General features: G+C 49.7%; 4 protein-coding genes across 4 annotated transcripts in view; 2 read left to right on the forward strand and 2 right to left on the reverse strand.

The window, feature by feature from the left end:
* The window catches only part of heatr5a (HEAT repeat containing 5a), a gene marked incomplete at its 5' end in the record, with an annotated part of 26,173 nt that extends 25,603 nt beyond the window's left edge, over positions 1 to 570 (reverse strand). Inside the window, 1 exon segment of the mRNA XM_079369245.1 lies at positions 530 to 570. Within this exon segment, the coding sequence (XP_079225371.1) occupies positions 530 to 570 (41 nt within the window).
* Positions 571 to 784: 214 nt separating this feature from the next.
* Positions 785 to 2,309, forward strand: hikeshi (heat shock protein nuclear import factor hikeshi). The gene is made up of 2 exons (XM_079370186.1): positions 785 to 1,536; positions 1,864 to 2,309. Exons 1-2 carry the CDS (start codon positions 1,162 to 1,164, stop codon positions 2,083 to 2,085), a joined length of 597 nt encoding a protein of 198 aa, XP_079226312.1. The 5' UTR covers positions 785 to 1,161; the 3' UTR covers positions 2,086 to 2,309.
* Positions 2,310 to 3,715: 1,406 nt separating this feature from the next.
* Positions 3,716 to 11,900, forward strand: LOC306840937 (retinol dehydrogenase 11-like). Its single transcript, XM_079370532.1, has 9 exons — positions 3,716 to 3,893; positions 4,397 to 4,515; positions 4,601 to 4,724; positions 4,845 to 5,171; positions 9,733 to 9,851; positions 10,524 to 10,647; positions 10,787 to 10,959; positions 11,140 to 11,293; positions 11,519 to 11,900. Exons 1-9 carry the CDS (start codon positions 3,764 to 3,766, stop codon positions 11,776 to 11,778), a joined length of 1,530 nt encoding a protein of 509 aa, XP_079226658.1. The 5' UTR covers positions 3,716 to 3,763; the 3' UTR covers positions 11,779 to 11,900.
* A 5,287-nt stretch (positions 11,901 to 17,187) lies between these two features.
* mdga2a (MAM domain containing glycosylphosphatidylinositol anchor 2a) overlaps positions 17,188 to 25,534 on the reverse strand; it is a gene marked incomplete at its 5' end in the record, with an annotated part of 35,503 nt that continues 27,156 nt past the window's right edge. Inside the window, 7 exons of the mRNA XM_079369246.1 lie at positions 17,188 to 17,470; positions 17,565 to 17,664; positions 18,327 to 18,457; positions 18,593 to 18,757; positions 20,918 to 21,073; positions 21,183 to 21,203; positions 24,123 to 24,322. Of these exons, the coding sequence (XP_079225372.1) occupies positions 17,388 to 17,470; positions 17,565 to 17,664; positions 18,327 to 18,457; positions 18,593 to 18,757; positions 20,918 to 21,073; positions 21,183 to 21,203; positions 24,123 to 24,322 (856 nt within the window). The remainder of the gene's footprint in view (positions 17,471 to 17,564; positions 17,665 to 18,326; positions 18,458 to 18,592; positions 18,758 to 20,917; positions 21,074 to 21,182; positions 21,204 to 24,122; positions 24,323 to 25,534) is intronic.

A 25,534-nucleotide genomic window follows, 5' to 3' on the forward strand; every position in this document is an offset into this window, starting at 1 on the left:
GAATAATGAGAGCAGTCAGAGCTGCACACTGTGTGTGTGTGTGTGTGTGTGTGTGTGTGTGTGTGTGTGTGTGTGTGTGTCTTCCTTCCACAAGTTATTTCACCTCAAATCTTTTTAAGAAGAGCTGATTAACTCCCAAAACACACACTGATGATGTGACACTGATTTAAACATTTTCTGAATAAAGTTACTAAAAACAGCTTCCTGTTAATCTGCTCTGTGCAAAGTTTGAAATTAAGATTTATTACAGTCTCACAAAATTGTAGAAAATATTATTTCTTTAAACATGACAATAATTCTACCCAACACACATTTCATTCATTTGAGACTTCTTTTGTTTGTGTGAAGTAAAAAATATTTGGTTTGATTTTTGAAATATTTTATTAACACGTGCACAAACAGGACCTGTGGACACGCACTGTCATACTGAGGGCTATGCAGGGGACACGGCAGGACTGTTGAGGGCTTGGTGCCTTGCTTAAGGGCACCTCTGCAGTGTCAGAGCAACTTTTGTATTTTTGGTATGTACCGGGAGTTGAACCAGGTCCCTTCACACTGAGCCACTGCCATCTGCTACTGTTAAATAAAAAGCTTCATAGCTGTGTTTTGTGTTTAGTTACCTTTAAGTGAAGTTATGTTTATTTTTTAGAGCAGAGAAATATAAATATATTTTGAAAAGTAATTTGAATTTCCGGTTAGATTCGCGCTAATTTTCGCTGTTTTTTTTTTTTTTTTTACCACTGCTCGGCTGGCAGGGATTACAGTCGTTTATCGAATCATCGAACACGGCCGATAACAAATGGACCGGGCGACATTCAGCCCCGCGTACAGTCTCACAGGCTGACGTCATGTTGTTATTGAAACCTTTATTTAACTGACAGGAGGAACACAGAGTTTAGAAGAACCAGTCGAAGTCTTTGTTCACCTTCTGAAGAAAAACAGGTTTTAAATGTGTCGAGGAGAAATGTGCCTGTCAGACACAACAGAGGGTTTACTACGTCACAAGCGTAGAGTCGATAGTAGAGCAACAGATTGAGGGAGGACAGACTGAACTAGAAGTTTCTACCTGGCTGGTCCAGAAACCTTCATACCCAGGACAGACCCCCCCTCCCCCCTCCCTCTATAACCGGACCAGGTTCTGCTGGGACTCGGACCGTGAACATGTTCGGCTGTCTGGTCGCGGGTCGCCTCGTGCAGACGGACGCGGTGCAGGTCGCTTCGGATAAGTTCGTGTTCGACCTGCCGGACTACGAGCACGTGAAGCACGTGGTGGTGTTTATGCTGGGCACGGTGCCGTTCCCCGCCGGGATGGGCGGAGCCGTGTACCTGTCGTTCCCGGACCCGGTGAACGGCGGCCCGGTGTGGCAGCTCCTCGGCTTCATCACCAACGACAAACCCAGCGCCATCTTCAAGATCTCCGGGCTGCAGGGGGGGGAGGGCGGCGCGCACCCCTTCGGGGTCATGGCCTCATCCCCGCCCCCCTCCGCGGCCCAGGTCGGAGTGTCGGTGGAGGGTCTGGAGCAGCTCTCTCAGCAGGTCAGGGGTCAGGACCGGATCAGGAGGGGGGCCAGGGGTGGACTAATGCTGCATTCAGGTTCTGCTCGGACTGTTAATGGTTCCGAGTCTGGAGGTCGTTCTCAGGACTTCAGTGTGGTCACGTGATTTCAGTTCGAAGAAGAAGAAGAAGAGTGAACTGTCTGTGTGAAAGAAGTGAATGAATAGGAAGTACTAATGTGTCCGACACCACCTGAATGCAGCATTAACCATCATGAAATCCCAAACTATGATTGGCTGTTTTTCAGAGGTTTATGGACCATGGACTCTCCTGATCTTTAGTTTGATGTGGCGTTGTGTCCGTCCCAGGTCCCCGTGTCCAGCGCCGCCGTGTCCACCGTCGACTCCTTCCTGTCCTTCACTCAGAAGATGCTGGACAGCCTCTACAACTACGCCTCGTCGTTCGCCGTCACGCAGGCGCAGATGACCCCGAACCCCTCGGAGACCTTCATCCCCTTCAGCTGCATCCTCAAGTGGTACGAGAACTTCCAGAGGAGGATGGCTCAGAACCCGACCTTCTGGAAGAACTGACCAACGACTGTGAGCCCAGTCTGGACCGCTCAGTGCCTGCAGCTTCCAAACGTCTCCGTGTTGAACCTCGTACGGCGCCCCGCGAGGCTCAGACAGAGGAGCGGACAGGAAGACGTTTGATTTTCTCCTGGCTGAACCTCGCGGGGCTCCGTAGCTTTTATCTGTGACACTTCCTGTCTGTGTGATCCTCCACGTGTTCTCAATAAAACGGACTCTGAAGACCAACAGAGCTGAGCTGCCAGTGATTTACAGCTGACACACACACACACACACACACACACACACACACACACACACACACACACACACACACACAGAGTGTCCGTCTGCGTGGAGAGCACATCCTCCTGCAGGTAGTTGGACCTTGGTACCTGAAGGCCCCCTCCCCTCTGGACTCTGACTGTGGGTGCGGCTCACAGACCTCTATCTGAGGACCTAAAGGGGGTCGGCTGAGTACGGGGACACAGTGGAGGAAGCTGGTCAGACCACGAGGAGAAGGGAGCAGCATGTACTGACTCTGTGTGTGTGTGTGTGTGTGTGTGTGTGTGTGTGTGTGTGTGTGGTTATTAAAGTGTCCCTTTCTAAAAGCTTGAAGACAAACGTGACTTTACTGTGGATTCAGATCAGACTGAGTGAAACACTTGTGTGACACAATGAGCCTCCAGGGGGCGCTGCTTCTTGAACTTTCACTCTGCTGCAGATTAAGATCATTCTGCAGCTTCGATCAAATCCTGCTCAGGGTCCCCCCCCCCCCCCCTCCACACACATGCAGACATGTTGTTGTTTTAAAGGTTAGGGTTGGGTTAGTTACTGCGGTGCCAACACATGTGCTTGTTTCAGCTCTCACAGTCGGTCTTTGTCTTCATCGGGCTCGCCCACAGAAACCTTCAGGACGCCGTGAGCGGACCCTCCCAGGACCTGATTTCAATGAACCCTCAATCAGTGGTGTGAGCGTTAGCCTCCATGCTAATGTTAGCTCCCATCAGCCTGAGTTTGTTATAGGTCACGTTGGGGTCAAAGGTCAGCGGCCTCCTCCCGGCGCTCTGACGGCGTGCAGCTCCTGGAGCGGTGTCAGTCCTTCTGACATCACTGGAATAACTGATGAGTTCACTGGGTTGCTGACGTCGGTAACTTTACAAAAAAAACAAGTCATGTCATTTTAAGAAAGGGGGAGGAGCTTCATTTGACTGAGGCTACAATGAATAAAAAGTGTTACTGTCGCTTTAAGAGATGACGACGAGCGTTTAAGGGTATCTGGGACTGACTGTGTTTCTGCCCCCGACCCCCCAACCCTGACCTTTGACCTCTGGACTGAACCCAGTGAGCTTCATGTAAATATAGTTAAAACCTGAATACAATGACTCAACGTAACGCACGATGACCTTTTGACCTCCTCCTCGATGGATCATCTGGAACTTCGTCATCGTCTCGTTCATGCTGTTATCTCAGGACGTGATGATGAGTTCATATAAGCGCTTAAATTAAACACACACACACACACACACATGCTCCCGGGGAGGGGGGGCTGGAACGGAAGCAAGCTGTCTTAAATGAGGAGGAGGGAGTGGAGCTGCAGATCAGCTGTTACATAAAGACTTCTCTCACACACAGACGCGCGCGCGTGGAGGCAGACGGGTCTTTCTTTGGGGGTCTTTCTTTGGGGGTCTCTGCAGTCACGATGCTTCTGGAGCTGCTGCTGTTCGCGGCTCTGCTCGTCGGACTTTATTTCCTCCTTCACTTGACTCTTTTAAAGAGCCCGAGGTGTCAAAGTACCGTGAAGTTAAACGGGAAGACTGTCATCGTCACCGGTGAGTCTGCAGGCACGCACGCGCACACGCACGCGCACGCACACACGCAGCTCTGTTCCGGGTCCTCAAACTAAGAAGTCTCCCTCTGTGTCTACACTCTTCAGTCAATAAAGGATCACGTGATCCAGGTCCAGACTTTACAGGAGCTCTGGTTCCGGATTAACACAGTTTTAAAGAGGACTTCACACTATATATTTTGTCCACAGGGGGGCGCCATCCTCCACAGCTGGTGGGACATTTCTCACAAAAACACATGATATTGGTGAATGAACTCTTTGAAATGATGCCAGAGGCCGCGGGTGCACGTGACGTCAGTGTTTAGTGACGTCAGTGTTTAGTGTGCAAACTGAAAGATTCAATCTGTTTATTAAAACCTTTTTAGCAGCTCTGATCAGATTTGAGGATTCAAAGAAAAGTTCCTTGTTGAAAAGCGAGCTGGACATTCACACACCCACTAACAGCCACCATGCTTTCCTGCTTTTATTCAAAACAAATGTGTCCAGGAGCCAACACGGGCATCGGTAAGACCACCGCCATGGAGTTGGCGAGGAGGGGGGCGAGAGTGGTCATGGCGTGCAGGGACAGAGGCCGAGCAGAGGCCGCCATCAGAGACATCGTCCAGGTAAAGAGGAAGGAGCTCCTGAAGGGCTCACAGCTGGAAACACTGTGTGTGTCTGTTGATGTCACATGACTCTCTGCGTGTCCAGGAGACGGCGAACAGTCAGGTGGTCTTCATGCAGCTCGACCTGTCCAGTCTCACGTCTGTTCGATCCTTCGCTGAAAGCTTCCTGCGTTCAGAGTCCAGACTGGACCTGCTCATCAACAACGCCGGTCAGTGTTCGTCCTCCGCTCTCTGCTGTGTGGACTTGGTTTGTAGTTGCCGTGGCAACAAAGGGGGGTGGAGTCAGGCCAAAGTTGAAACGTGTGGTGTGATGTCTTATCCGTCTTCAGGTGTGATCACAAAGGGGACGACGGAGGACGGCTTCGGGATGATCTTTGGCGTGAATCACCTGGGTCACTTCCTGTTGACGGTCCTGCTCCTGGACCGGCTGAAGGCGTGCGGGCCGAGCCGCGTGGTGACAGTGGCGTCCCTTGGCCACAAGTCGGGGAAGGTGGATTTTAACTGCCTGACGACTCACAGAGATTTAAGTCTGGGCGACAACGACGTCCAGCTGCTCCAGAAGTACTGCCACAGCAAACTGTGCAACGTGCTGTTCACCATGGAGCTCGCCAACAGGCTGCACGGCTCGCACGTCACCTGCTACAGCCTGCATCCAGGTGAGCCCCGCCCCCACCCCTCTCTGTTTCCTTTGCCTCAACATGGCGCTGTGTTGAACGTCTCTCTCCTGTGCAGGAGTCATAAAGACCGAGATCGCTCGGAACGCCGGATTCTTCTCCAAGCTCGTGCTGGCACCCATCTTCGCTCCCTTCCTCGTGGACGCTGAGTCTGGAGCTCAGACCACGCTCCACTGTGCCCTGGAGCCGGGGATCGAACACCTCAGCGGACACTACTTCTCCGGCTGTGCTCCGCTGACCGAGCTGAAGGCGAGAGACGAGGCGGCTGCCAGGAAGCTGTGGGAGCTGAGCGAGCGTTTCTGCAGTCTGTCCTGAGCCGACCTCAAATAATAAAAACATCTAACAAGTGTTTCTTTGTACTCAAGATGGTGAGGGTCCTTAAACGCACCACTGCCGACTGATTTATAATCATGTTTACTTAACAATATTACTGTTTACATTCATATGGATTTAATGTCTGAACTTGTAAACATTACAGGACAAAATCATGTTTTTAACATTTCAAACTATTCTTCATATTCTCATGTTGTCAAATAAATGTTCATGTGAAAGCATTCATTTCCCCTAGTGTTTAAAATGAGTACTGCAGTCTAAACTCTAATCATCACAGAGAGCTGGCTCCGCCCCCTCCTCTCACGCACGTCAGCATGTAGAGACACTGTAGCTTCAGTGTTTAGCCAGCTCTGCATGTGGTGGACACTGTAGCTTCAGTGTTTAGCCAGCTCTGCATGTAGAGACACTGTAGCTTCAGTGTTTAGCCAGCTCTGCATGTGGTGGACACTGTAGCTTCAGTGTTTAGCCAGCTCTGCATGTGGTGGACACTGTAGCTTCAGTGTTTAGCCAGCTCTGCATGGGTCTGTAAAGCTTTCTGCGTTCTAACCTCTCTCCATGTTTCATCTCCAACATTGATCCTAGTTTGAGCAGCTTTCTGCTGCTGGAGCTTATTAGAAACATGCAGAGGCTTTTTAGCTCGGGTACAATCACTTCTATCTGAAGCAGTTCCACTGCCCGCTTCCATCGCTGCAACACCTGTTCACCTGATAACTGCTCTCATATCTGGCAAACCCAGGGGCGTCGCTCAAACACTTGGAGTTGATCTTCATGCTGCAGGTGCTCAGGTCTGCTCACTGATCGATGAACAGCTGTCAGCTGCAGCTCTCCTCTCGTCTGACTCCTGCACATGTTCTGCACATGATCTTGGAGACGCTCTCGTCTTTTCTGCACGTGTTGTAAATATCGCTCTCTGAGTGCTTCAGGTTGACAATGACTTCCAGCTGCATAGTTTCAGTTGGAGTCGAGGAGGACTTGAACCTGTCAGACCAGTCTGACCTGGGACTGAGCAGGTCCAGCCGGTCCTGCAGGTGAGTCCCTGAGGGAGCTGTGTGTGTGTGTGTGTGTGTGTGTGTGTGTGTGTGTGTGTGTGTGTGTGTGTGTGTGTGTGTGTGTGTGTGTGTGTGTGTGTGTGTGTGTGTGTGTGTGTGTGTGTGTGTGATCTTTCTGACAGAAACTCTCCGTGTTTCTCTCCTGACCTCGGGAGAACAACGCTGCTGTTCTGTGAGCTAACAAAGGGTTAATTTATATGAACTCATCATCACGTCCTGAGATAACAGCATGAACGAGACGATGACGAAGTTCCAGATGATCCATCGAGGAGGAGGTCAAAAGGTCATCATGCGTTACGTTGAGTCATTGTATTCAGGTTTTAACTATATTTACATGAAGCTCACTGGGTTCAGTCCAGAGGTCAAAGGTCAGGGTTGGGGGGTCGGGGGCAGAAACACGGTCAGTCCCAGATACCCTTAGGGGGTCGGGGGGGGCAGAAACACAGTCAGTCCCAGATACCCTTAAACGCTCGTCGTCATCTCTTAAAGCGACAGTAACACTTTTTATTCATTGTAGCCTCAGTCAAATGAAGCTCCTCCCCCTTTCTTAAAATGACATGACTTGTTTTTTTTGTAAAGTTACCGACGTCAGCAACCCAGTGAACTCATCAGTTATTCCAGTGATGTCAGAAGGACTGACACCGCTCCAGGAGCTGCACGCCGTCAGAGCGCCGGGAGGAGGCCGCTGACCTTTGACCCCAACGTGACCTATAACAAACTCAGGCTGATGGGAGCTAACATTAGCATGGAGGCTAACGCTCACACCACTGATTGAAGGTTCATTGAAATCAGGTCCTGGGAGGGTCCGCTCACGGCGTCCTGAAGGTTTCTGTGGGCGAGCCCGATGAAGACAAAGACCGACTGTGAGAGCTGAAACAAGCACATGTGTTGGCACCGCAGTAACTAACCCAACCCTAACCTTTGAAACAACAACATGTCTGCTGGAGGAACAACCTCCGAGCAGCGAGCGGCGAGCTGCTTCTGGATCCTGAACCACGTGGGCTCGCGTTTATTCATCAATAAAATATATATCGTCATGAAATCTATTAAACACAGGTGAAGAAACATTTCTCTCTCCGAATCTAAAGAACACTTCCTGTCTGTTTCATCTTCTGGACTCCCATGGATGCTGGTCTCCGTGCTGGTCTCCGTGCGGTTTTGAAGCCTATTTGTTTTTTGAAGCAGGCTGTAAACATGTTCATGTCTGCTGTAAAAACAGGCTGTTTGAATGGGTGTGTATGTGACTTCCTGTGCTGCTGCAGCCAGCCTCTAGTGGACACTCCAGGTACTGCAGCCAGCCTCTAGTGGACACTCCAGGTACTGCAGCCAGCCTCTAGTGGACACTCCAGGTACTGCAGCCAGCCTCTAGTGGACACTCCAGGTACTGCAGCCAGCCTCTAGTGGACACTCCAGGAACTGCAGCCAGACTCTAGTGGACACTCCAGGAACTGCAGCCAGCCTCTAGTGGACACTCCAGGTACTGCAGCCAGCCTCTAGTGGACACTCCAGGAACTGCAGCCAGCCTCTAGTGGACACTCCAGGAACTGCAGCCAGTCTCTAGTGGACACTCCAGGAACTGCAGCCAGCCTCTAGTGGACACTCCAGGTGGGATTTGAACACACAGACGCTGCGTCACAGATGATACGTGGAGGTCTTCCTCAGTCTGTTGAATAATCTCCCCTCGTCTGTCTTCTTCACATTTCTCCAATAATATTTATTCTTATTTTATAATAAGGCATCCAAACTGTGTCCCTGAGATTTATACTTTATACATGTCCCTGATCCTGTTTAAGGACTTTAAACACCTGATGTACAGAGTTCACATTCCTGTATGAGAGGAGAGTGTGGGACCAATCAGAAGAAAGCATCATTTAAAGAAGCTTTAGTATAAATAAAGTCTTTCCTACTCCTGAATTCAGCGTTTTAAACTCCGTGTCATCAGGTCCCGCCTCTCACTGAGCAGGCGGCCAATCACAGCCGAGCTCCCGCAGGTGTATAAGAGTGAGCGCAGAGAGTCAGCCGGAGACTCTCAGGTAGACCTCACCTGTCCGCATCATGCTCCAGCTGGTGCTGCTCGCGGGAGTGCTGCTGGGCGGATACGTCCTGCTCACGCGGACCATCTTCAAGGGGGCCAGGTGTAAAGGAAACGCTGCCATCGCGGGAAAGACCGTCGTCATCACAGGTGAGTCTCGTGACGTGGCCCCGCGTGACGTTTCTGCAGCTCGTAGAGTCTCTATTGAATAAAGATCAGAATAAACTGACCGTGGATCAGTTCTAGTTTCTCTTCAAATAACAAAAACACTGCGATGTTTTCATGATTTATTATTCTTTCTTTTTGAAATAAGAAACATAAATCACTTCTCTGACTAAATGTTGAACCTGTTCTGATTGTTTACATCCGGGGCCTGACGAGTGGATTTAGACTGTTACTGTCACAGTCTCTGATTCTGCAACACGTTCACACATGTTAGTGGAGCTCTGAGATTTATTTCAAGATGTGAGAAAACTAAAATCAATCAAATCATCTCTGATCAAACTGAGCGCACACTCTGGTTTCTAATCCAGAGGTTCCCAGGTGGTTCCCAGGTGGGGGGTCGGAGGGATGCTGTGAACGTGATCCTTTAAAGGAGGAGTCGGTAGAAATGTTTGTAAACAACGTTCAATCGTGGCCCCTCCTCCTGGGCTCATCGTCCCCAGAAGCCCCGCCCCCTGCAGGTCGTAGTGCGTACGTTTACTGCTTGTTCCTACACTGCAAGCGAACGCATGCTAGCACGAGCTAACCGCTGGTGTTTGTCACCTTCCTGTCCAACAGGAAGTAGACCAGCGCCACGTCCACGGGTAAAAGACAACACAAGGTTCACGCTGGTTTTAGAACCGGCTTTATCCTCACACAAGCTCCGCCCACAAACGTACCGAGTCAACCAGAACAAGTCAGAAGAGTAAAACCCAGTGTACACATGTACGGAGGCCCAGAAGGGACAAAGGAGCAGCTTCAGGAGTAGACTGAGTTTTATTTTGAAGGAGGAAGCTGCTGACTCCATCTTTGCGGACCCTGAGGCCAGTCCAGTTTGGTTCTGATCCATCCACCTGCAGTCAAACAAGCCGAGTCAGCACGGCTCAGAACCTTTCTTATCTTGTCGCTGACGTGGTTTTTGTTCCAGGAGGGAACACCGGCATCGGTAAAGCCACGGCTCTGCACCTGGTCCGGAGGGGAGCCCGAGTGATCCTGGCCTGCAGGAACCAGAGCAAAGCCGAGGCCGCCATCGCAGAAATCCAGCAGGTAGAGACGAGGAGTGAAGAGAGAGTCGGGCTCTCCTGCTGCGTGTTCTCACTCGTTCACTAACTCATTTTCTCACACGCAACAAAAACGGGTTTGTTCAGTTTGATTCTCCCTGAGAGTCAAGACGACGACTCCGAAACTCTCCCTGCTGTCTTTGTGAACTCGTCTCTCCCTGCTGTCTTTGTGAACTCGTCTCTCCTGCTGTCTTTGTGAACTCGTCTCTCCCTGCTGTCTTTGTGAACTCGTCTCTCCCTGCTGTCTTTGTGAACTCGTCTCTCCCTGCTGTCTTTGTGAACTCGTCTCTCCCTGCTGTCTTTGTGAACTCGTCTCTCCCTGCTGTCTTTGTCAACTCGTCTCTCCTGCTGTCTTTGTGAACTCGTCTCTCCCTGCTGTCTTTGTCAACTCGTCTCTCACTATAAAAACATGACATACAAACTTCTTTAATCACAGAGAATCAAATGGATCCAGATCATAAGAATCTTTAACGTGTAGAAGTGGGAACTCGTCCAACACCAGCTGCTCTCAGAGTCCATCCGGGTCAGAAAGACCTTCATGTGGTCGGCGGTCTGACAGACGCTGTGTTGGTCCGAGTCATGGCGTCCTGCATCAGTCACATCCTGGATGTTATGAAACTCTAAACCTCGTCTTCACCGTTTGATGCTCTCCTTCCAGGAAACAGGAAGTACCGACATGCTGTACATGCAGCTGGACCTGGCCAGTCTGAAGTCGGTCCGCAGCTTCACAGAAACCTTCCTGAAGTCCGAGTCCAGACTGGACCTGCTCATCAACAATGCAGGTAAATCTACAGCGTGCACACAGCTAGCTAAGACCCAAACAAGTGAGGAGCTGATATTGACCCCTGACCCCGGAGCAGGTCCAGACCTGTCCACGGCTTTGACTGAGGACTCCTTAAATCTGACCCTGGGTCTCTGCAGGTCTGGTGGGTGACGGGCGGACGGAGGAGGGCTTTGGGATCCAGTTTGGGGTGAACCACCTGGGTCACTTCCTGTTGACAGTCCTGCTGCTGGAGCGTCTGAAGGAGGCGGGTGGAGGACGGGTGGTGACGCTGTCCTCCATGGCGCACCGCTGGGGCCACGTGGACTTTGAGGTGAGTTACATCATGTCCAGGTCCAGGACTCGACAGGTTCAGGTACACAGAGAGTGAACAGGTGTGTCAGGCTTCATGATGTCATATGAACTCACACAAAGACATTCTTAGAAGAGAGGGAACATTCCTCCGCTACACGTGTGATCATGTGACCTCCCCACCTCTGTGTTTCACCTGCAGGCTCTGGAGGCAAACAAAGACCTGGGGACAGGAAGTTACAGCTGGCAGTTCTGGATGGCGTACTGCAGCAGCAAACTGTGTAACCTGCTCTTCACCCACGAGCTCGCCAAGAGGCTGAGAGGAACCAAGGTCACCTGCTACAGCGTGCACCCAGGTAACACCCGAAAACCTGGGTCAGCATGTTGGAGAGTCCGATCTGTCAGGCAGCCTTTCAAAGGCTTCAAAGCGTCCTATTGGCTCGTCACACATCCTGGTCCGTCCTCTCATGAGTCGGACTTCAGCCTGTCTTCGTCTGTTCTCTTTAACCTTCATATCAGGTGTTATTGTCCTCGCACTCTGACTTCAACCCTCCGTGTCCCTCCGTCTTCTCGTCCTGCAGGCGTCGTCCGGACTGAGCTGTCCCGTCACGTCAGCCTGTGGCAGAAGGTCTTCATCGAGCCCATCGCCCACCTGCTGTTCCTGGACCCGGAGGCCGGCGCTCAGACCACGCTGCACTGCTGCCTGCAAGAGGGAATCGAACCTCTGAGCGGGCGCTACTTCTTCTGCTGCGCCGAAGAGGAAGTGTGCGCCCAGGCCAAAGACGACGCCGTGGCCCGGAGACTGTGGGACGTCAGTGAGAAGCTGTGTGGACTCTGTTAAGGTGGACCTGCCACCACGGACTCTGTTGATCTCCCTCAAATCAACGTTTATGAACTCTCGGTTTGTTCTGACGTTCAAACTTTTATGTCCTTTAAAGTGTAATAAAATATTTTATTTCTGTCCGCGTGTGTCGAGACTTTATGGAATAATGTGGAAGCACAGTTTTAGTTCTATGATCCTTTAATGACCTTTAACGACCTTTAACATTAGTCACTGTTTTAAACACCTGTACGTTGTGTTTTCATGTCCGTTGTGTTTATGTTGATACGAACAATAAAGTTTATCTGTTGGAGCCCAAAGTCACAGACTCATTAAATCAGCTGCTCAGGTGTAATACCTGCTCTCACCAGCAGAGGGCAGCAGTCATTTATGTTACTGCTTTATTGTAATCATTAAAATACAATCACACACCTCCAACAGATTTCTGTGTGGAACAAAAGAAACGTCACCAGAATAAAATGAAAAGTGTTTCATCTTTTTACGCTTCGGATAAAAACGACTCTCGGTCAAAGATTCACTTTTTTCAAGTTCTGTTCAGTGATTTGAGATTTTCTTTTGTTGTGAATTCAGACAAATGTTTTACAGTCTGTGAAGGAGCATGGAGACACCTGCTGGTCAGTTCTGTGTATTACATGTCTGTGGTTCATAGGGACAGATTCAAACAGTCCAACGTTAATGTGACTGTCCCTTTAAGAGCTTCTGTGAGTAAAGACAGAGACGCCTTTAATCCACATGTGAGTGAAACTGTGAATGTCTCACGGTCGTTCAGGAGCAGATTCAGGACCTAGACGCAGGTCCCCCCCCCCCCCCCCCCCAAAAAGCGACTGTTCCCACGTTCAGCACGAGTCAAGACTCGGTTTGGATTTCACCGTCGTGAAAGGCGTCAGAGACACCACGCCTGGTACAAGCTGAGAAATGTCCTCCGACCTTTCAGCAGACTCTGAAAAAGAAAAGTCTGATATTGACAATCAAATAAATTTAATATTCGCATGCACATCGGAGTGAAGTCAAACTCCCTCAAGGTTTGTTGTTCTCAGCTCTGTGTTCACACTGACAGGATATAACTCTGACATTCATATCTGTCTGGTCACTTCCTGTCAGCACCTTGGGTCACTTCCTGTCAGCACCATGGGTCACTTCCTGTCAGCACCATGGGTCACTTCCTGTCAGCCCTTTGGGTCACTTCCTGTCAGCATCTCCTTCCTTCTCTCTACGTCCTTGCTTGTGTTGTTCTGACTTCCTGATGTCCGTCACTTAAATAAATAAAAGTGTTTGATCAATTATTTCTCCAGCATGTTTTTAGATGTTTAACAGACATTTTTCAAAATAAAAATACAAGAAATACCCGATAAAGGCGCCTCGGACATCGATTGACGCTGCTGAGATATCAAACAGCTTCTGAGATGACGAGCGAGCGACAAGTTATAAAAGGTAGAATTAAACTTTCCACTTTAAGAAAATGACAGCTTATACTAAAAATGTCCCTTTGGTGTGAGACGCAGACATCATGAAGACGTAAACTGAAAACTGAACGAGCGTCTCAAAGAAACAAAAAGTTTTAAACCTCTGAAACAAACAATTCAGAATCAATTCTCTTCAGAACGCTGAAAGACGAGACAGAACGAGCCGAGCGGTTTCAGATCCAAACTACTTTAAAGTCTCGACCCAACATTTGCCTGCAGTCTTCTCCTCAGGGACACAACAAACCCACTTAGACCCACTCCAGGAAGTAGACTGACCCCGCTCTGATCTGCTTAACACGCCGCTGCGCTGCATTTGAAAATCAATTGAGAGATGATGAATGGCGGCCATTAGGCTCCAAGGCGCCACACTGCATTTAGTAAACAACGAGGCGAACGCCGCGGTCTGAGAGCGACGCAGACGTTCCTGAGGCGGCAGCATCGTGTCAGAGCTGATAAATGGCGAGCCTCAGAGACCCCCCAAAGACTTTAAATGATGTCATCAATGTTAGCGTAATAGAGGAATAACAGAGTCCTGGGCCAGATCCAGAATATGGATATAGGTAAACCTCAGACCGGATACCCAGGACCACGCGGGAGGTAAGAAATGAAAACTGGACGAATGAACGAACACGAGTTCTCTCTTCATGTTTCAACCAGTTTTAAATATTCAAAGTTACCAAGAAGAATCTGAGACTCTCTGATCCAGTATGTCGCCCCCTTAAGCATCAGCATGAAACCTAAACAAAGTTATATTTGGCCACGCCTCTGCCGCAGGCCACGCCTCCGCCGCAGGCCACGCCTCCGCCGCAGACCACGCCCCTGCTGCAGGGCCACAAACTGGAATGGCGTGCGCCCAGAATAAATCAGATTTATTAAAGTGTTCATTAATCCATCACCGATGAGCCGTCAGCGCACGCCGCCTCATGAATGAAAACACAAACGAGCAATTAAAAGTCTCAGGATCCGGTTCACGGCGGCGACCGGAAGTGAAGTGAATAAACTTTGTGACCCAACGAGGGAAGAGTTGGAGAACGACCACGCGAGGAGCCCAGATGAGCATAAAGTCCCCGTTACACGGCGGCGTTCACACACGCCTGCATCCGTGGTTAAAGTCCCCACGAGGTCATGAAAACACACACACATTAACACACACACTGCATGAAGACGCCATGACAGGAAGTCATGAAACATTTGGAGTGTATTTATTCATCATAATAATAATAATAATAATAATAATAATTAGTCGTTCTGAATCTATTGCAGGATTTTCACACTTATAAAAATATCGTTCTTCACTCGTCCACAGACTCGAGTTCTTAGATGTTTAAAACTTTATTTTATTCCCCCCAAAATAAACCAAACAGACAGAATATAAAAATGAAAGCGGGGAGGATCCAGCTGTTTGTCCACTGTGGAGATGACTCATCGTTTTTACACTGAAGGAACTTTTGAAATGAAAAATCGACTTTCATAAAAGAAATAAAATGTTGATTTATGGCTTTAAAGAAAAACATTCGATTTCTCAACATCGACGTCTGAATGTCTTTAAATTCATGTTTCAATCTGATCCCTCAAAGATGTTCCATCATCATCATCATATTATTATATTACATAAATATGTTTTCAATGTCACAAAGTGAAAAACCACATTACCCAGAATCCAATTTGTCTGACAAATGATAACAAAGACTTTTGAAGGAGCCAATCAGACGACTCCAGACGACCTTTTAACCTTTGACCCTCGTTTGTCATGTGTTTAAAAAAGAAGATCTGAGTGAACATTTCGGGGGCTCTGATTGGTCATTTCAGTCGCCGTGTTGTTGTGACAAATAAAGACGTTTGATTTGATCTCGTGTCGAAGACGCTTCATCTTAACCGACGCTGCAGCTCCGCTCTGTGATTGGACAGAAATGTTAAACACTGTGATGAATGAGCCTGGGGGGTCGATGCAGGGGGGAGAAAGTGAGCGAGGAGGTTTAATAACTATCTGATTATCTGCCGCAGTGTAAAAACACGCTGAGAGGAAGAGTGTGGTCACAGAGAGACGAAGATCTGCGCTCATCATCATCATCATCATCCTGTAAAAACATCAACACTCGACCCAGCAGCCTTTCACTCTCACTCAGGGTGATTTTTATCCACAAATGGAAGCTGCCATAATAAAAGTGGAGTAAACAGGAAGAATGACAAAACAAAACAAAATCCAAAATAAGAGCTGGTTGTCACTTTTTATAAAAAGCATAAAACTTTTAATCACGATTAATTTCATTTGAATTTGCATTTAAAATCATAAACTTTTAGGCTTTTATTTTGAAATTTTTAGAGCATTTTAAGCTTGTTTGTTTTCTGGCTGTTGGGGCTTTTATTTTGAAATAAAGTGAGGGCCTCTGGGATGAGTTGGAGTTGAGAATCACTGATCCAAAAGTTTCAGCGTGGAGATATAAAAGGCCCCGCCCCCAAAAATCAAACTGTTGATGCTTCACTTTTTAGAAAAACATTGAAATGAAAAAGTGACTCTTTAAAGTTCTCACTTCCTGTCCGTGAGATGCAGAGCTGATAAATGAATCCAAACGCCACCCGAAGGCGTCTGGACTCTGGAAGACGGCGTTCAGCTGGTCGATGATGAACGCCGACTCGAAGACGTCCAGTCGCTTTAGATGGCGCCTGGATTCACCATCGATCTGAATTCTGAATGTTTACGTGGAGAGGCGTGTGATGATGTCATGATGATGTCATGGCGACCCGGCTTGAGTGAAAACAGTTTGTGCTTTTTTTAAAGACAGTAATTATTGTTCGACTTAAATCAACAAACGAACACGGTAAAGATAAATAAATCCCTCCCTAGTAAGATTTATAATACATGACTCAAAGCTCCGGCTGCTTCTGAAGGTCAAAGGTCGCGTCACAGTCTTCCTGAAATGTCTTCGTTTTTTAAATACTAAAATAGTTGTGAGCGAGCAAATGCTTGAATCCTATTGGTCGGGGCTGAAAAGCGTCCACAGGGAAGTCTGTGTTTAAGAGGATCACTGCGTGTTTTATCAGAGCTTCCTTTAGCACTCTTTTTTCTGTCCGTGGCCTCAACGCCATCCAACATGGCTTCCGTTTTCCCAGAATCCTCTTTGTCATAAAGTTTTTATCTTTAAAAAAAAAAAAAAATCTGTAAGAAATCGATTCTCTGCATAATCAGACGAGGAGATGTTTCCTGTTCCTCGTTCCTCCCTCCTCGGTCTGTAAGACGTGAAGAAGTCGGACAGATTGTCTTTTCGTTTCCATGGCGACGGCGGTCCCCGGCCTGGCGGTCCTCTCCTCTGTGAGTGTGAAGGCACTTGATGTCATGGCAGAGGGTGGACGCTCCTCCGAAGACGGTCAAACTTAGAGTTCTCGCCGCTCGCTGTAAAAACCCGACCTTCCCCCGTCGAGACCGCCGTCGAGTACAGTACTGTTGATCCGTGGAGTGGGCGGGGCTTGGGAGGGCTTATGAGCAGGATGGAGGGGAGGCAACATTCAAGCTTTTATTTCCTCTTTCCCTTTGAAGTCTCCTCTGTGCTTTGTGGCGCTGAGCTGAAGACAAAAGGTCAAAGTTCACCGCAGAGAACTCACAAAGGTCAAATTAAAAAAAAGAATTTAACCCTTTAATCTGCACTCGTTTAAAACGCTGCAGCCTGGCTTCTGATTGGACCGTAGCCGAGCTGTCGTCTCGAGCAACGTGTCTGATCCCAGGACTCGCCGCCAACTCCCCCGGAAACAACCGCCACTCACACCTTCCAACCAATCAGATTGGGCGCCCTATCAGCACTAAACAGAAGCAGGAAACAAAGGGTCCAGTTAAGAAGCAGAGATGTCAGATGTTTGTCCCTCCTGTGTTGCTGTAGTGTCATGGTGGACCGCCCCTTTCAAAGAAAAATATCGTTTAACTTCTCAGTTTAAAATCTAAATATTCTAAAAATATCTCTCCTCTGTCTGACTGGGGGATTTTTTTCTGGGTGTTTTTGGTCGTCTCCATGGAAACGTTTGACCTTTAGTGTCAGCCATCTTGGCAGGAAGTCCCTCTGAAGCTCTGACCCGGTCTTTGGTAGTTTTGGGGGGGGGCGGCGATGAAAAGGGGAGGAGTCAGAAGAATTCATAGCGTCTTGTCGTGAGGGGGGGTCACCTCTGCTGGCCAATCAGAGCCAGAGTGACGCACAGCTGCCATATATGAGGCGAGAAGGGAGGGGCGAGCGACCTTAGATCTGTGGGAGAGAGAGAGAGAGAGATTACAGTCGTCATGTTTTCTGTCCAACCGTCGACATGTTTCAGAGCTGACTTTAACCTTTGTGTACTCACTGTTTGGGGGCGGGTCTTTACACTCGCCCTCTTCGATCGTGACATCATCGATGGCGATATCTCCCTCGATACCCGCACCTCGAACGCCCTCTATTACCATCTGATGCAGAGGAAGAGAGAGAGAAACAAGAACACAGAGGGTCACATGGAATGCAACAAGAGCCAATCAGGAAGCAAGCTGACAAGAAGCAGGAAGCACAACACCGCCATCACCATGGCGATGACAGCAAACGGGAAGCATGACGTTAAAAGGACACCAGAAATGGAGGACAGAACTGATGAGGACAGGATGACATGCCTGTACTGTAGTGGGCGGAGTCTAGAGACATGGGCGTGGCATGTACTGTAGTGGGCGGGGTCTAGAGACATGGGCGTGGCCTGTACTGTATTGGGCGGGGACTATAGAGACATGGGTGTGGCCTGCACTGTAGAGGGCGGGGTCTATAGAGACATGGGTGTGGCCTGTGCTGTAGTGGGCGGGGACTATAGAGACATGGATGTGGTCTGTACTGTAGTGGGCGGGGTCTATAGAGACATGGGTGTGGCCTGTACCGTAGTGGGCGGGGTCTATAGAGGCATGGGTGTGGCCTGTACTGTAGTGGGCATGGTCTATAGAGGCATGGGTGTGGCCTGTACTGTCGTGGGCGTGGTCTATAGAGGCATGGGTGTGGCCTGTACTGTAGTGGGCATGGTCTATAGAGGCATGGGTGTGGCCTGTACTGTCGTGGGCGTGGTCTATAGAGGCATGGGTGTGGCCTTTACCTGGAAGGCTGCTGTTGGACGGATGTTGACCTTGGCTTGTCTCCAGCGGTCTCCTTGGTTACCAATCAGATTCAAGACGGAGGTGTCGGTCACAGTCTGACCTTTCTGCCGCAGAAAGACGTTCAGAGCTCCTACACACACACACACACACACACACACACACACACACACACACACACACACACACACACACACACACACAGGTTCAGGTGTGTGTGTAAACATGACCACCTACTGTCGTACCTCTCGCCCCGCTGCAGACTCACCGATGTGTTTCCCGTACATGTGGTAGTAGAAGGCGAAGCAGTAGGCGGGGCTGTTGGCGGCGGAGGGGGCGGAGCTCTTGGTGTTCATGTTGAAGGTCGGAGACAGCAGCCGGGCTTTGTCTCCCTCCAGCCTCGGCCTCGACGTCTCGATGTACATGTAGAAACCTGAGAGAGGGACACGACCCGGGCCGGGGTCAAAGGTCAGCTCGGTCTGTCGTCATGGAGATAAAGTTACTGTCATCGAGAAAATCAAACAACGAAATATTTTCTCAAACTGAGACGCAGACCAGGAAACCTGACACGCTGAGCCGTGCAGGGAATTGGACCCGTAACCCTGCCTTGCTCGGCTCCGACCAGCACAGATGAACCCAGGAGGGCACAAACGCCGAGACTTAACGGAACGGCGAGCTGCAGAAAACAAATCCAGCGCCGGCTCCTGCAGCACGGAAACACTCGACACAAATGAAAGACGCACGAGTCACGCGTGCTTCCTGTTTGACGGCACGCTTACCCCGAGGCTCGCTTTAATGAGCTCCCACTGCAGAGGGCGGCGAGCGGCGGCGGGAGAAGAAGAGCGAGGAGACGAGGAACAAAGTGCAGCTGTCACACATGGAAGCTTTGTTTCCTGAGGATTACAGCGGGCACGCTCAGATGTTCCCCCGCTAATCCTGCTCCTGCGTCCGTCAGCAGCACGGCGCCGCCTCATGTACGGAGCGTTATTAAACCCTCGCCCTGCTCAGAACGATGGACGTGACCTTCTTTATGTGAACACTTTGAAACAACATGACGACATCCAATGGGAGCCGCCGTCGAGCGTCCGACTGTGACGGGCAGCGACCTCCAGCGTTCAATAGTGAAGTGTAACATCCTGCAGTTCCTCCAGTGGCCACTAGAGGCTGCTGCAGGAAGTCACATCAAAGAATCGGCATCATTGAAAGCTTCCACAGAGACTGAAGCGTCGGAGGCGGGACGAGCGACCCTGACTCTCTGGGTTTTATCATCGTTGAACATCTGTTTCAAAATGGCGGCTCTCTGTGTGCGTCAGTGAAAGCTGACGGATGAACTCTGACGTAAACGAGCTGAGCGCCATTGTTCTCCGGAGAGCCGCTCGCCGTGTCTGAAGCAGGAGAGCCGGACAGATCTGAGTTCTGACAGGACGAAGATAATCCAGAGTGACATCATCGTCCTCGCTCTGGTCTTAAAGTCAGCGTGACGCTCACTTTATTGTCAGCTTGTATTTAAGTGACGCTGCTTTGTTCAGAGCACGCCGCGGTGCCTGAAGGCAGCACGCGTCGTCATGACAGCAGAGTTTAAAACGTTGATGTGATAACAGCACAAATCAAACGCTGTTTGATTCCACGCCGATAAAAAAACTCCTGACAGTCCTGCACGCCGTCCACACGGCAGCACGCTGGTCTCCAGACGTAGGAGGTCAGACTGGAACCCAGGCCGCCGGCTTGGACGACCACAGCCTCTGTACGCGCGGCGCTCACGAGCCACGACACTCTGACACACTGTCTCATGATTTAAAAAGATTAGAAACCCTTCAGGGAGGGGCGTGGCCAGATGGGGGCGTGGTCAGAGAGGGGCGTGGTCTGCTCTCGGCGTCGCCTCATTGATGAGTGAAACTCTAACGCTCTGCCTGGTTACTTCCTGTCCGTGTGATCAAGCGTTTCCTGCAGACGTGTTTTTCCCTCCTGACAGTGAACAGAGCGCCGCGGCGTGTCCGTCAAACTGCTCTCATTCAGTCAGGACTTCAGTCCTCCGCCTGCTTTCAGCCTCTTATCGAGCTCGGAGTGGGCGTGGCCCGCTCAGGCGACGGTTCGAGTCCGGCTGGATGACGAGCGCTCAGAGTTTAATCCTCCGTCACGGAGAAGCCTGCGAGGCTCACACACGTCACGGATTACAGTCTGACATGCTGTAAGCTGCTTCTCGCCGCACGCTGACGTCTGCTCAATTTCAAAATAAAACACAACATACTGCCTGAGCGAGACGGAGAGACGTGTTGTCTCTTAAAGGAACAGTAACGTAAAACAACACCTACAACAGAAGATCAATAAAGACAGTGTGTGTGTGTGTGTGTGTGTATGAGTGTGTGTGTGTGTGTGTGTCTGTGTGTGTGTCTGTGTGTGTGTGTCTGTGTGTGTGTCTGTGTGTGTGTCTGTGTGTGTGTCTGTGTGTGTGTGTGTGTGTGTGTGTGTGTGCGTGTGTGTGCGTGCGCGTGTGTGCGTGCGTGTGTGTGTGTGTGTGTGTGCGTGTGTGTGTGTGTATGAGTGTGTGTGTGTGTGTGTGTGTGTGTGTGTGTGTGTGTGTGTGTGTGTGTACCCTGTTTGGAGCCGTTGTGGTCCGAGCTGGGCCCGGTGTTCGGGGTGTATTTGGTGTCCCGTGTGGCGGCGCTGTGGCGCGTCCAGTCGAAGACGTCTGTTTTGTCCTGAGAGAACAAACACAACGCCTCGTCCTCGAAACCACACTGGAACTCCCCTAAACACACACACACACACACACACACACACACACACACACACACAGGTCATCACCCCGTTAACCCCTCGTGTTCCTGATGCTGCGCTGAGGTCTGAAGGTTACTCACTGAGATGAGGATTAACGGGAGCTGTGGAGGGACACAAAGAAGAAGAAAGGTCAATGAGCAATCCTTTCACAGTAAAACAGGAAGCATGCATGTCCTTTCACAGTAAAACAGGAAGCATGTATGTCCTTTCACAGTAAAACAGGAAGCATTCATGTCCTTTCACAGTAAAACAGGAAGCATGTATGTCCTTTCACAGTAAAACAGGAAGCATGCATGTCCTTTCACAGTAAAACAGGAAGCATGTATGTCCTTTCACAGTAAAACAGGAAGCATGCATGTCCTTTCACAGTAAAACAGGAAGCATGTATGTCCTTTCACAGTAAAACAGGAAGCATGTATGTCCTTTCACAGTAAAACAGGAAGCATGCATGTCCTTTCACAGTAAAACAGGAAGCATGTATGTCCTTTCACAGTAAAACAGGAAATCAAACTAAACCAGTCTGACTGAGGCTGCTGTTTGTCATCTGATCTCAGTGAAAGGTAATTTCACCACATGTCTGACACACACACACACACTGTCACACACACACACACACACACACACACTGTCACACACACACACACACACACACACACACACACACACACACACACACTGTCACACACACACACACACACACACAGTAGTTTAGTGAACAGCTGTTGTGTTATTTAGAACACGCTCGAGCTTCGTTATCCAGCAGCACTAATTGATGAGCTGTGTGTGTGTGTGTGTGCGTGTGTGTGTGTGTGTGTGTGTGTGTCTATCTTTGTGAGGACAGTTGATTTCCAAAAGGCAAAAACATGAAGATGCTAAACTGTAAAGTTGATTATTTGTAAGGTAACAGTGAGTGTGTGTGATCATCATGTGTGATACTCGCTGAGTGTGTGAAGCTCCCTCTCTCTGTGGTCAGAGAGCTTCAGAAACAACACATGAAATACTGTTAAAGCAGAGACAGCCCTCCTATCTCTCTTTACTTCAGCTCAGGCTGCAGAGACAAACTGCCACTGTGTGTGTGTGTGTGTGTGTGTGTGTGTGTGTGTGTTTAAAGCTTCCTGTCCTCACACTGTCCTAGTTCTGTAGCGCTAACTCAAACTAGCTCATTTAACACGCCGTGACATCACCCACCACACCTCCTCTGAGCCTGCAGGACACACACACACACAGACACACACACACAGACACACACACACACACAGACACAGACACACACACACACACACAGACACAGACACACACACAGACACAGACACACACACACACACACAGACACAGACACACACAGACACAAACAAAACGGAACAAACACATTCAGAACACAAACACTCATCATTTTCCAATCCAGGTTTTCAGAAGCTCCAGAAAAAAAGTCCAGTCTGTGTGTGTGTGTGTGTGTGTGTGTGTGTGTGTGTGTGTGTGTGTGTGTGTGTTAACGCTGCAGGCTGAGGTCATAGCTTCAGTGTTTAGCCAGCTCTGCATGTGGTGGACACTGTAGCTTCAGTGTTTAGCCAGCTCTGCATGTGGTGGACACTGTAGCTTCAGTGTTTAGCCAGCTCTGCATGTGGTGGACACTGTAGCTTCAGTGTTTAGCCAGCTCTGCATGTGGTGGACACTGTAGCTTCAGTGTTTAGCCAGCTCTGCATGGGTCTGTAAAGCTTTCTGCGTTCTAACCTCTCTCCATGTTTCATCTCCAACATTGATCCTAGTTTGAGCAGCTTTCTGCTGCTGGAGCTTATTAGAAACATGCAGAGGCTTTTTAGCTCGGGTACAATCACTTCTATCTGAAGCAGTTCCACTGCCCGCTTCCATCGCTGCAACACCTGTTCACCTGATAACTGCTCTCATATCTGGCAAACCCAGGGGCGTCCAAAACGGCCTTCAAAGCCCCGCCTACCTTCTCTGGTCCAATCAGATCCAGAGCGTTCAGGAGCAGAATCTAAAGTTAGAAGGAGGACATACTGGCTGCTGCATTGTTGTCAGAGAAGCTTCAACACAGCATGTTTCATTCATGATCACACAGGAAGAGAGCAGCTCTCTGATTGGCTGATTGATCACAGAGGAGGAGAGCAGCTCTCTGATTGGTCCTTTCAGTTAGAAGGAGGACATACTAGCTGCTTTAAAACATGTGAAATTGTTCTCAGCTTTTAAAAACAGAAAAATCCTTGAGCTCTCTGCAGACACCTGAAGGCAGCACGGTCTGGTTCTGTCCGTGTTTACTTCACTGACGCTCAGAACAAACAGCTGAGCTGACGGCTGACAGATGTCAGGCGGTGACCTGCAGGAGGTCATGTGACCCTGCAGAGCGCCGTCAGGTGGAGGTGTTTACCGACACAGCGTCAGCTGATGATCTGAACGCTGTGTTTGATCCCCAGCTGTGTTTGCTGCGGGGAGTTAATGTGCGGATCAGGCGAGGCGTTCACTGACAGTCTGTCAAACTGAACATCACAGAGCTTCTTCTTCTTCTCTGCTTTTTGTTTCCACTCTGAGTTTCTTCTTCCTGCTAACTTTGACGTTTCTCCCGTCAGGATTTCAGCGTGACGGCTCGACTGTGGGATGTTTTTTTATTGATGATGTTTTCATGGAAATAAAGCCGAGCGTGTCGGGGATTGAACACGGATACAAACCACATGACGCTGCAGAGAAAATGTTGACGCTGATAAAACACTGAAGAAGAACTCAGCTGTGAGTTCTTGTTTTTTATCTCCTGCAGGTTCGAAATGAAGCCGCCATCAAACCAGAGGGATGAACTTCGACACCAGACCAATAAAAATCAAACTAAACCTGTTCGAAACCATGGCAACAAGAAGTCTGAGGCACACACCTCTCTCTCTCTGTCTCTCGCCCTCTCTCTCTCTCGTCTGTCGGCGAGAGAGAGAACGGCATTGTTGATACTTTAATTGACCGTGACGAGGAGAGAAGAAGAGGAGGTGCGTGCGAGTGTCATGTGATGAACATCTTACCGCTGTACGTGATGATGCGTTCGGTGGCGTCGCCCTCTCCGTAGCGGGTGATGGGAGTGAGGCGGATCAGGTAGGACTCAGGTTTGACCAGTTCTGTCAGGTTGTAGGTCAACAGCTCCCCCTTCTGGATGTTTCCCTCCATGGGGATCTCCTGCTCCCACCATCGAGACTGACTCATCTGAAAGGCAAACACGCCGTTAGCACGCCGTTAGCACGCCGTTAGCATGACTTCTTCAGTGATGAGCTAGCATCAAGCAAACAGTATGCACATGTTCATAACTAACACAGCTACAAAGTAGCTGGCTGCTGAGCTGTGATTGGACAGTCTGAGAGCTGCAGTGCATTATGGGGATTTTCACTGTTGTGTCAGAGAAAAACACCTTTCTTTTATTGATTCAGACCTGGGGGGGGGGGGGGGGGGGGGGGGGGGGGGGGGCGCTCACCAACCACCGAAACACACTCACTACTCCTCCTCCTCCTTCCTCCTCCTCCTCCTTCATCCTCCTCCTTCCTCATCCTCCTCCTCTCTCTGAATCTTCCTCCTTCATGCCTCCTCCTTCCTCCTCCTCTCTCTGACTCTTCCTCCTCCCTCCTCCTCCTCTCTCTGAATCTTCCTCCTCCTCCTTCCTCCTCCTCTCTCTGAATCTTCCTCCTCCTCCCTTCCTCCTCCTCTCTCTGAATCTTCCTCCTCCTCCTTCCTCCTCCTCTCTCTGAATCTTCCTCCTCCTCCTTCCTCCTCCTCTCTCTGAATCTTCCTCCTTCCTCTCCTCCTCTCTCTGAATCTTCCTCCTCCTCCTTCCTCCTCCTCTCTCTGAATCTTCCTCCTCCTCCTTCATCCTCCTCCTTATCCTCCTCCTCCTCTCTCTGAATCTTCCTCCTCCTCCTCCTCCTCTCTCTGAATCTTCCTCCTCCTCCTTCATCCTCCTCCTTTATCCTCCTCCTCCTCCTCCTCTCTCTGAATCTTCCTCCTCCTCCTCCTCCTCTCTCTGAATCTTCCTCCTCCTCCTCCTCTCTCTGAATCTTCCTCCTCCTCCTTCCTCCTCCTCTCTCTGAATCTTCCTCCTTCCTCCTCCTCCTCTCTCTGAATCTTCCTCCTCCTCCTTCCTCCTCCTCTCTCTGAATCTTCCTCCTTCCTCCTCCTCCTCCTCTCTCTGATCTTCCTCCTCCTCCTTCCTCCTCCTCTCTCTGAATCTTCCTCCTCCCTTCATCCTCCTCCTTTATCCTCCTCCTCCTCCTCCTCTCTCTGAATCTTCCTCCTTCCTCCTCCTCCTCCTCTCTCTGAATCTTCCTCCTCCTCCTTCCTCCTCCTCTCTCTGAATCTTCTCCTTCCTCCTCCTCCTCCTCTCTCTGAATCTTCCTCCTTCCTCCTCCTCCTCCTCTCTCTGAATCTTCCTCCTCCTCCTTCCTCCTCC

Source organism: Symphodus melops (genome assembly GCF_947650265.1).
Source record: "Symphodus melops genome assembly, chromosome: 19".
NCBI classification, from domain to species: Eukaryota; Metazoa; Chordata; class Actinopteri; order Labriformes; family Labridae; genus Symphodus; species Symphodus melops.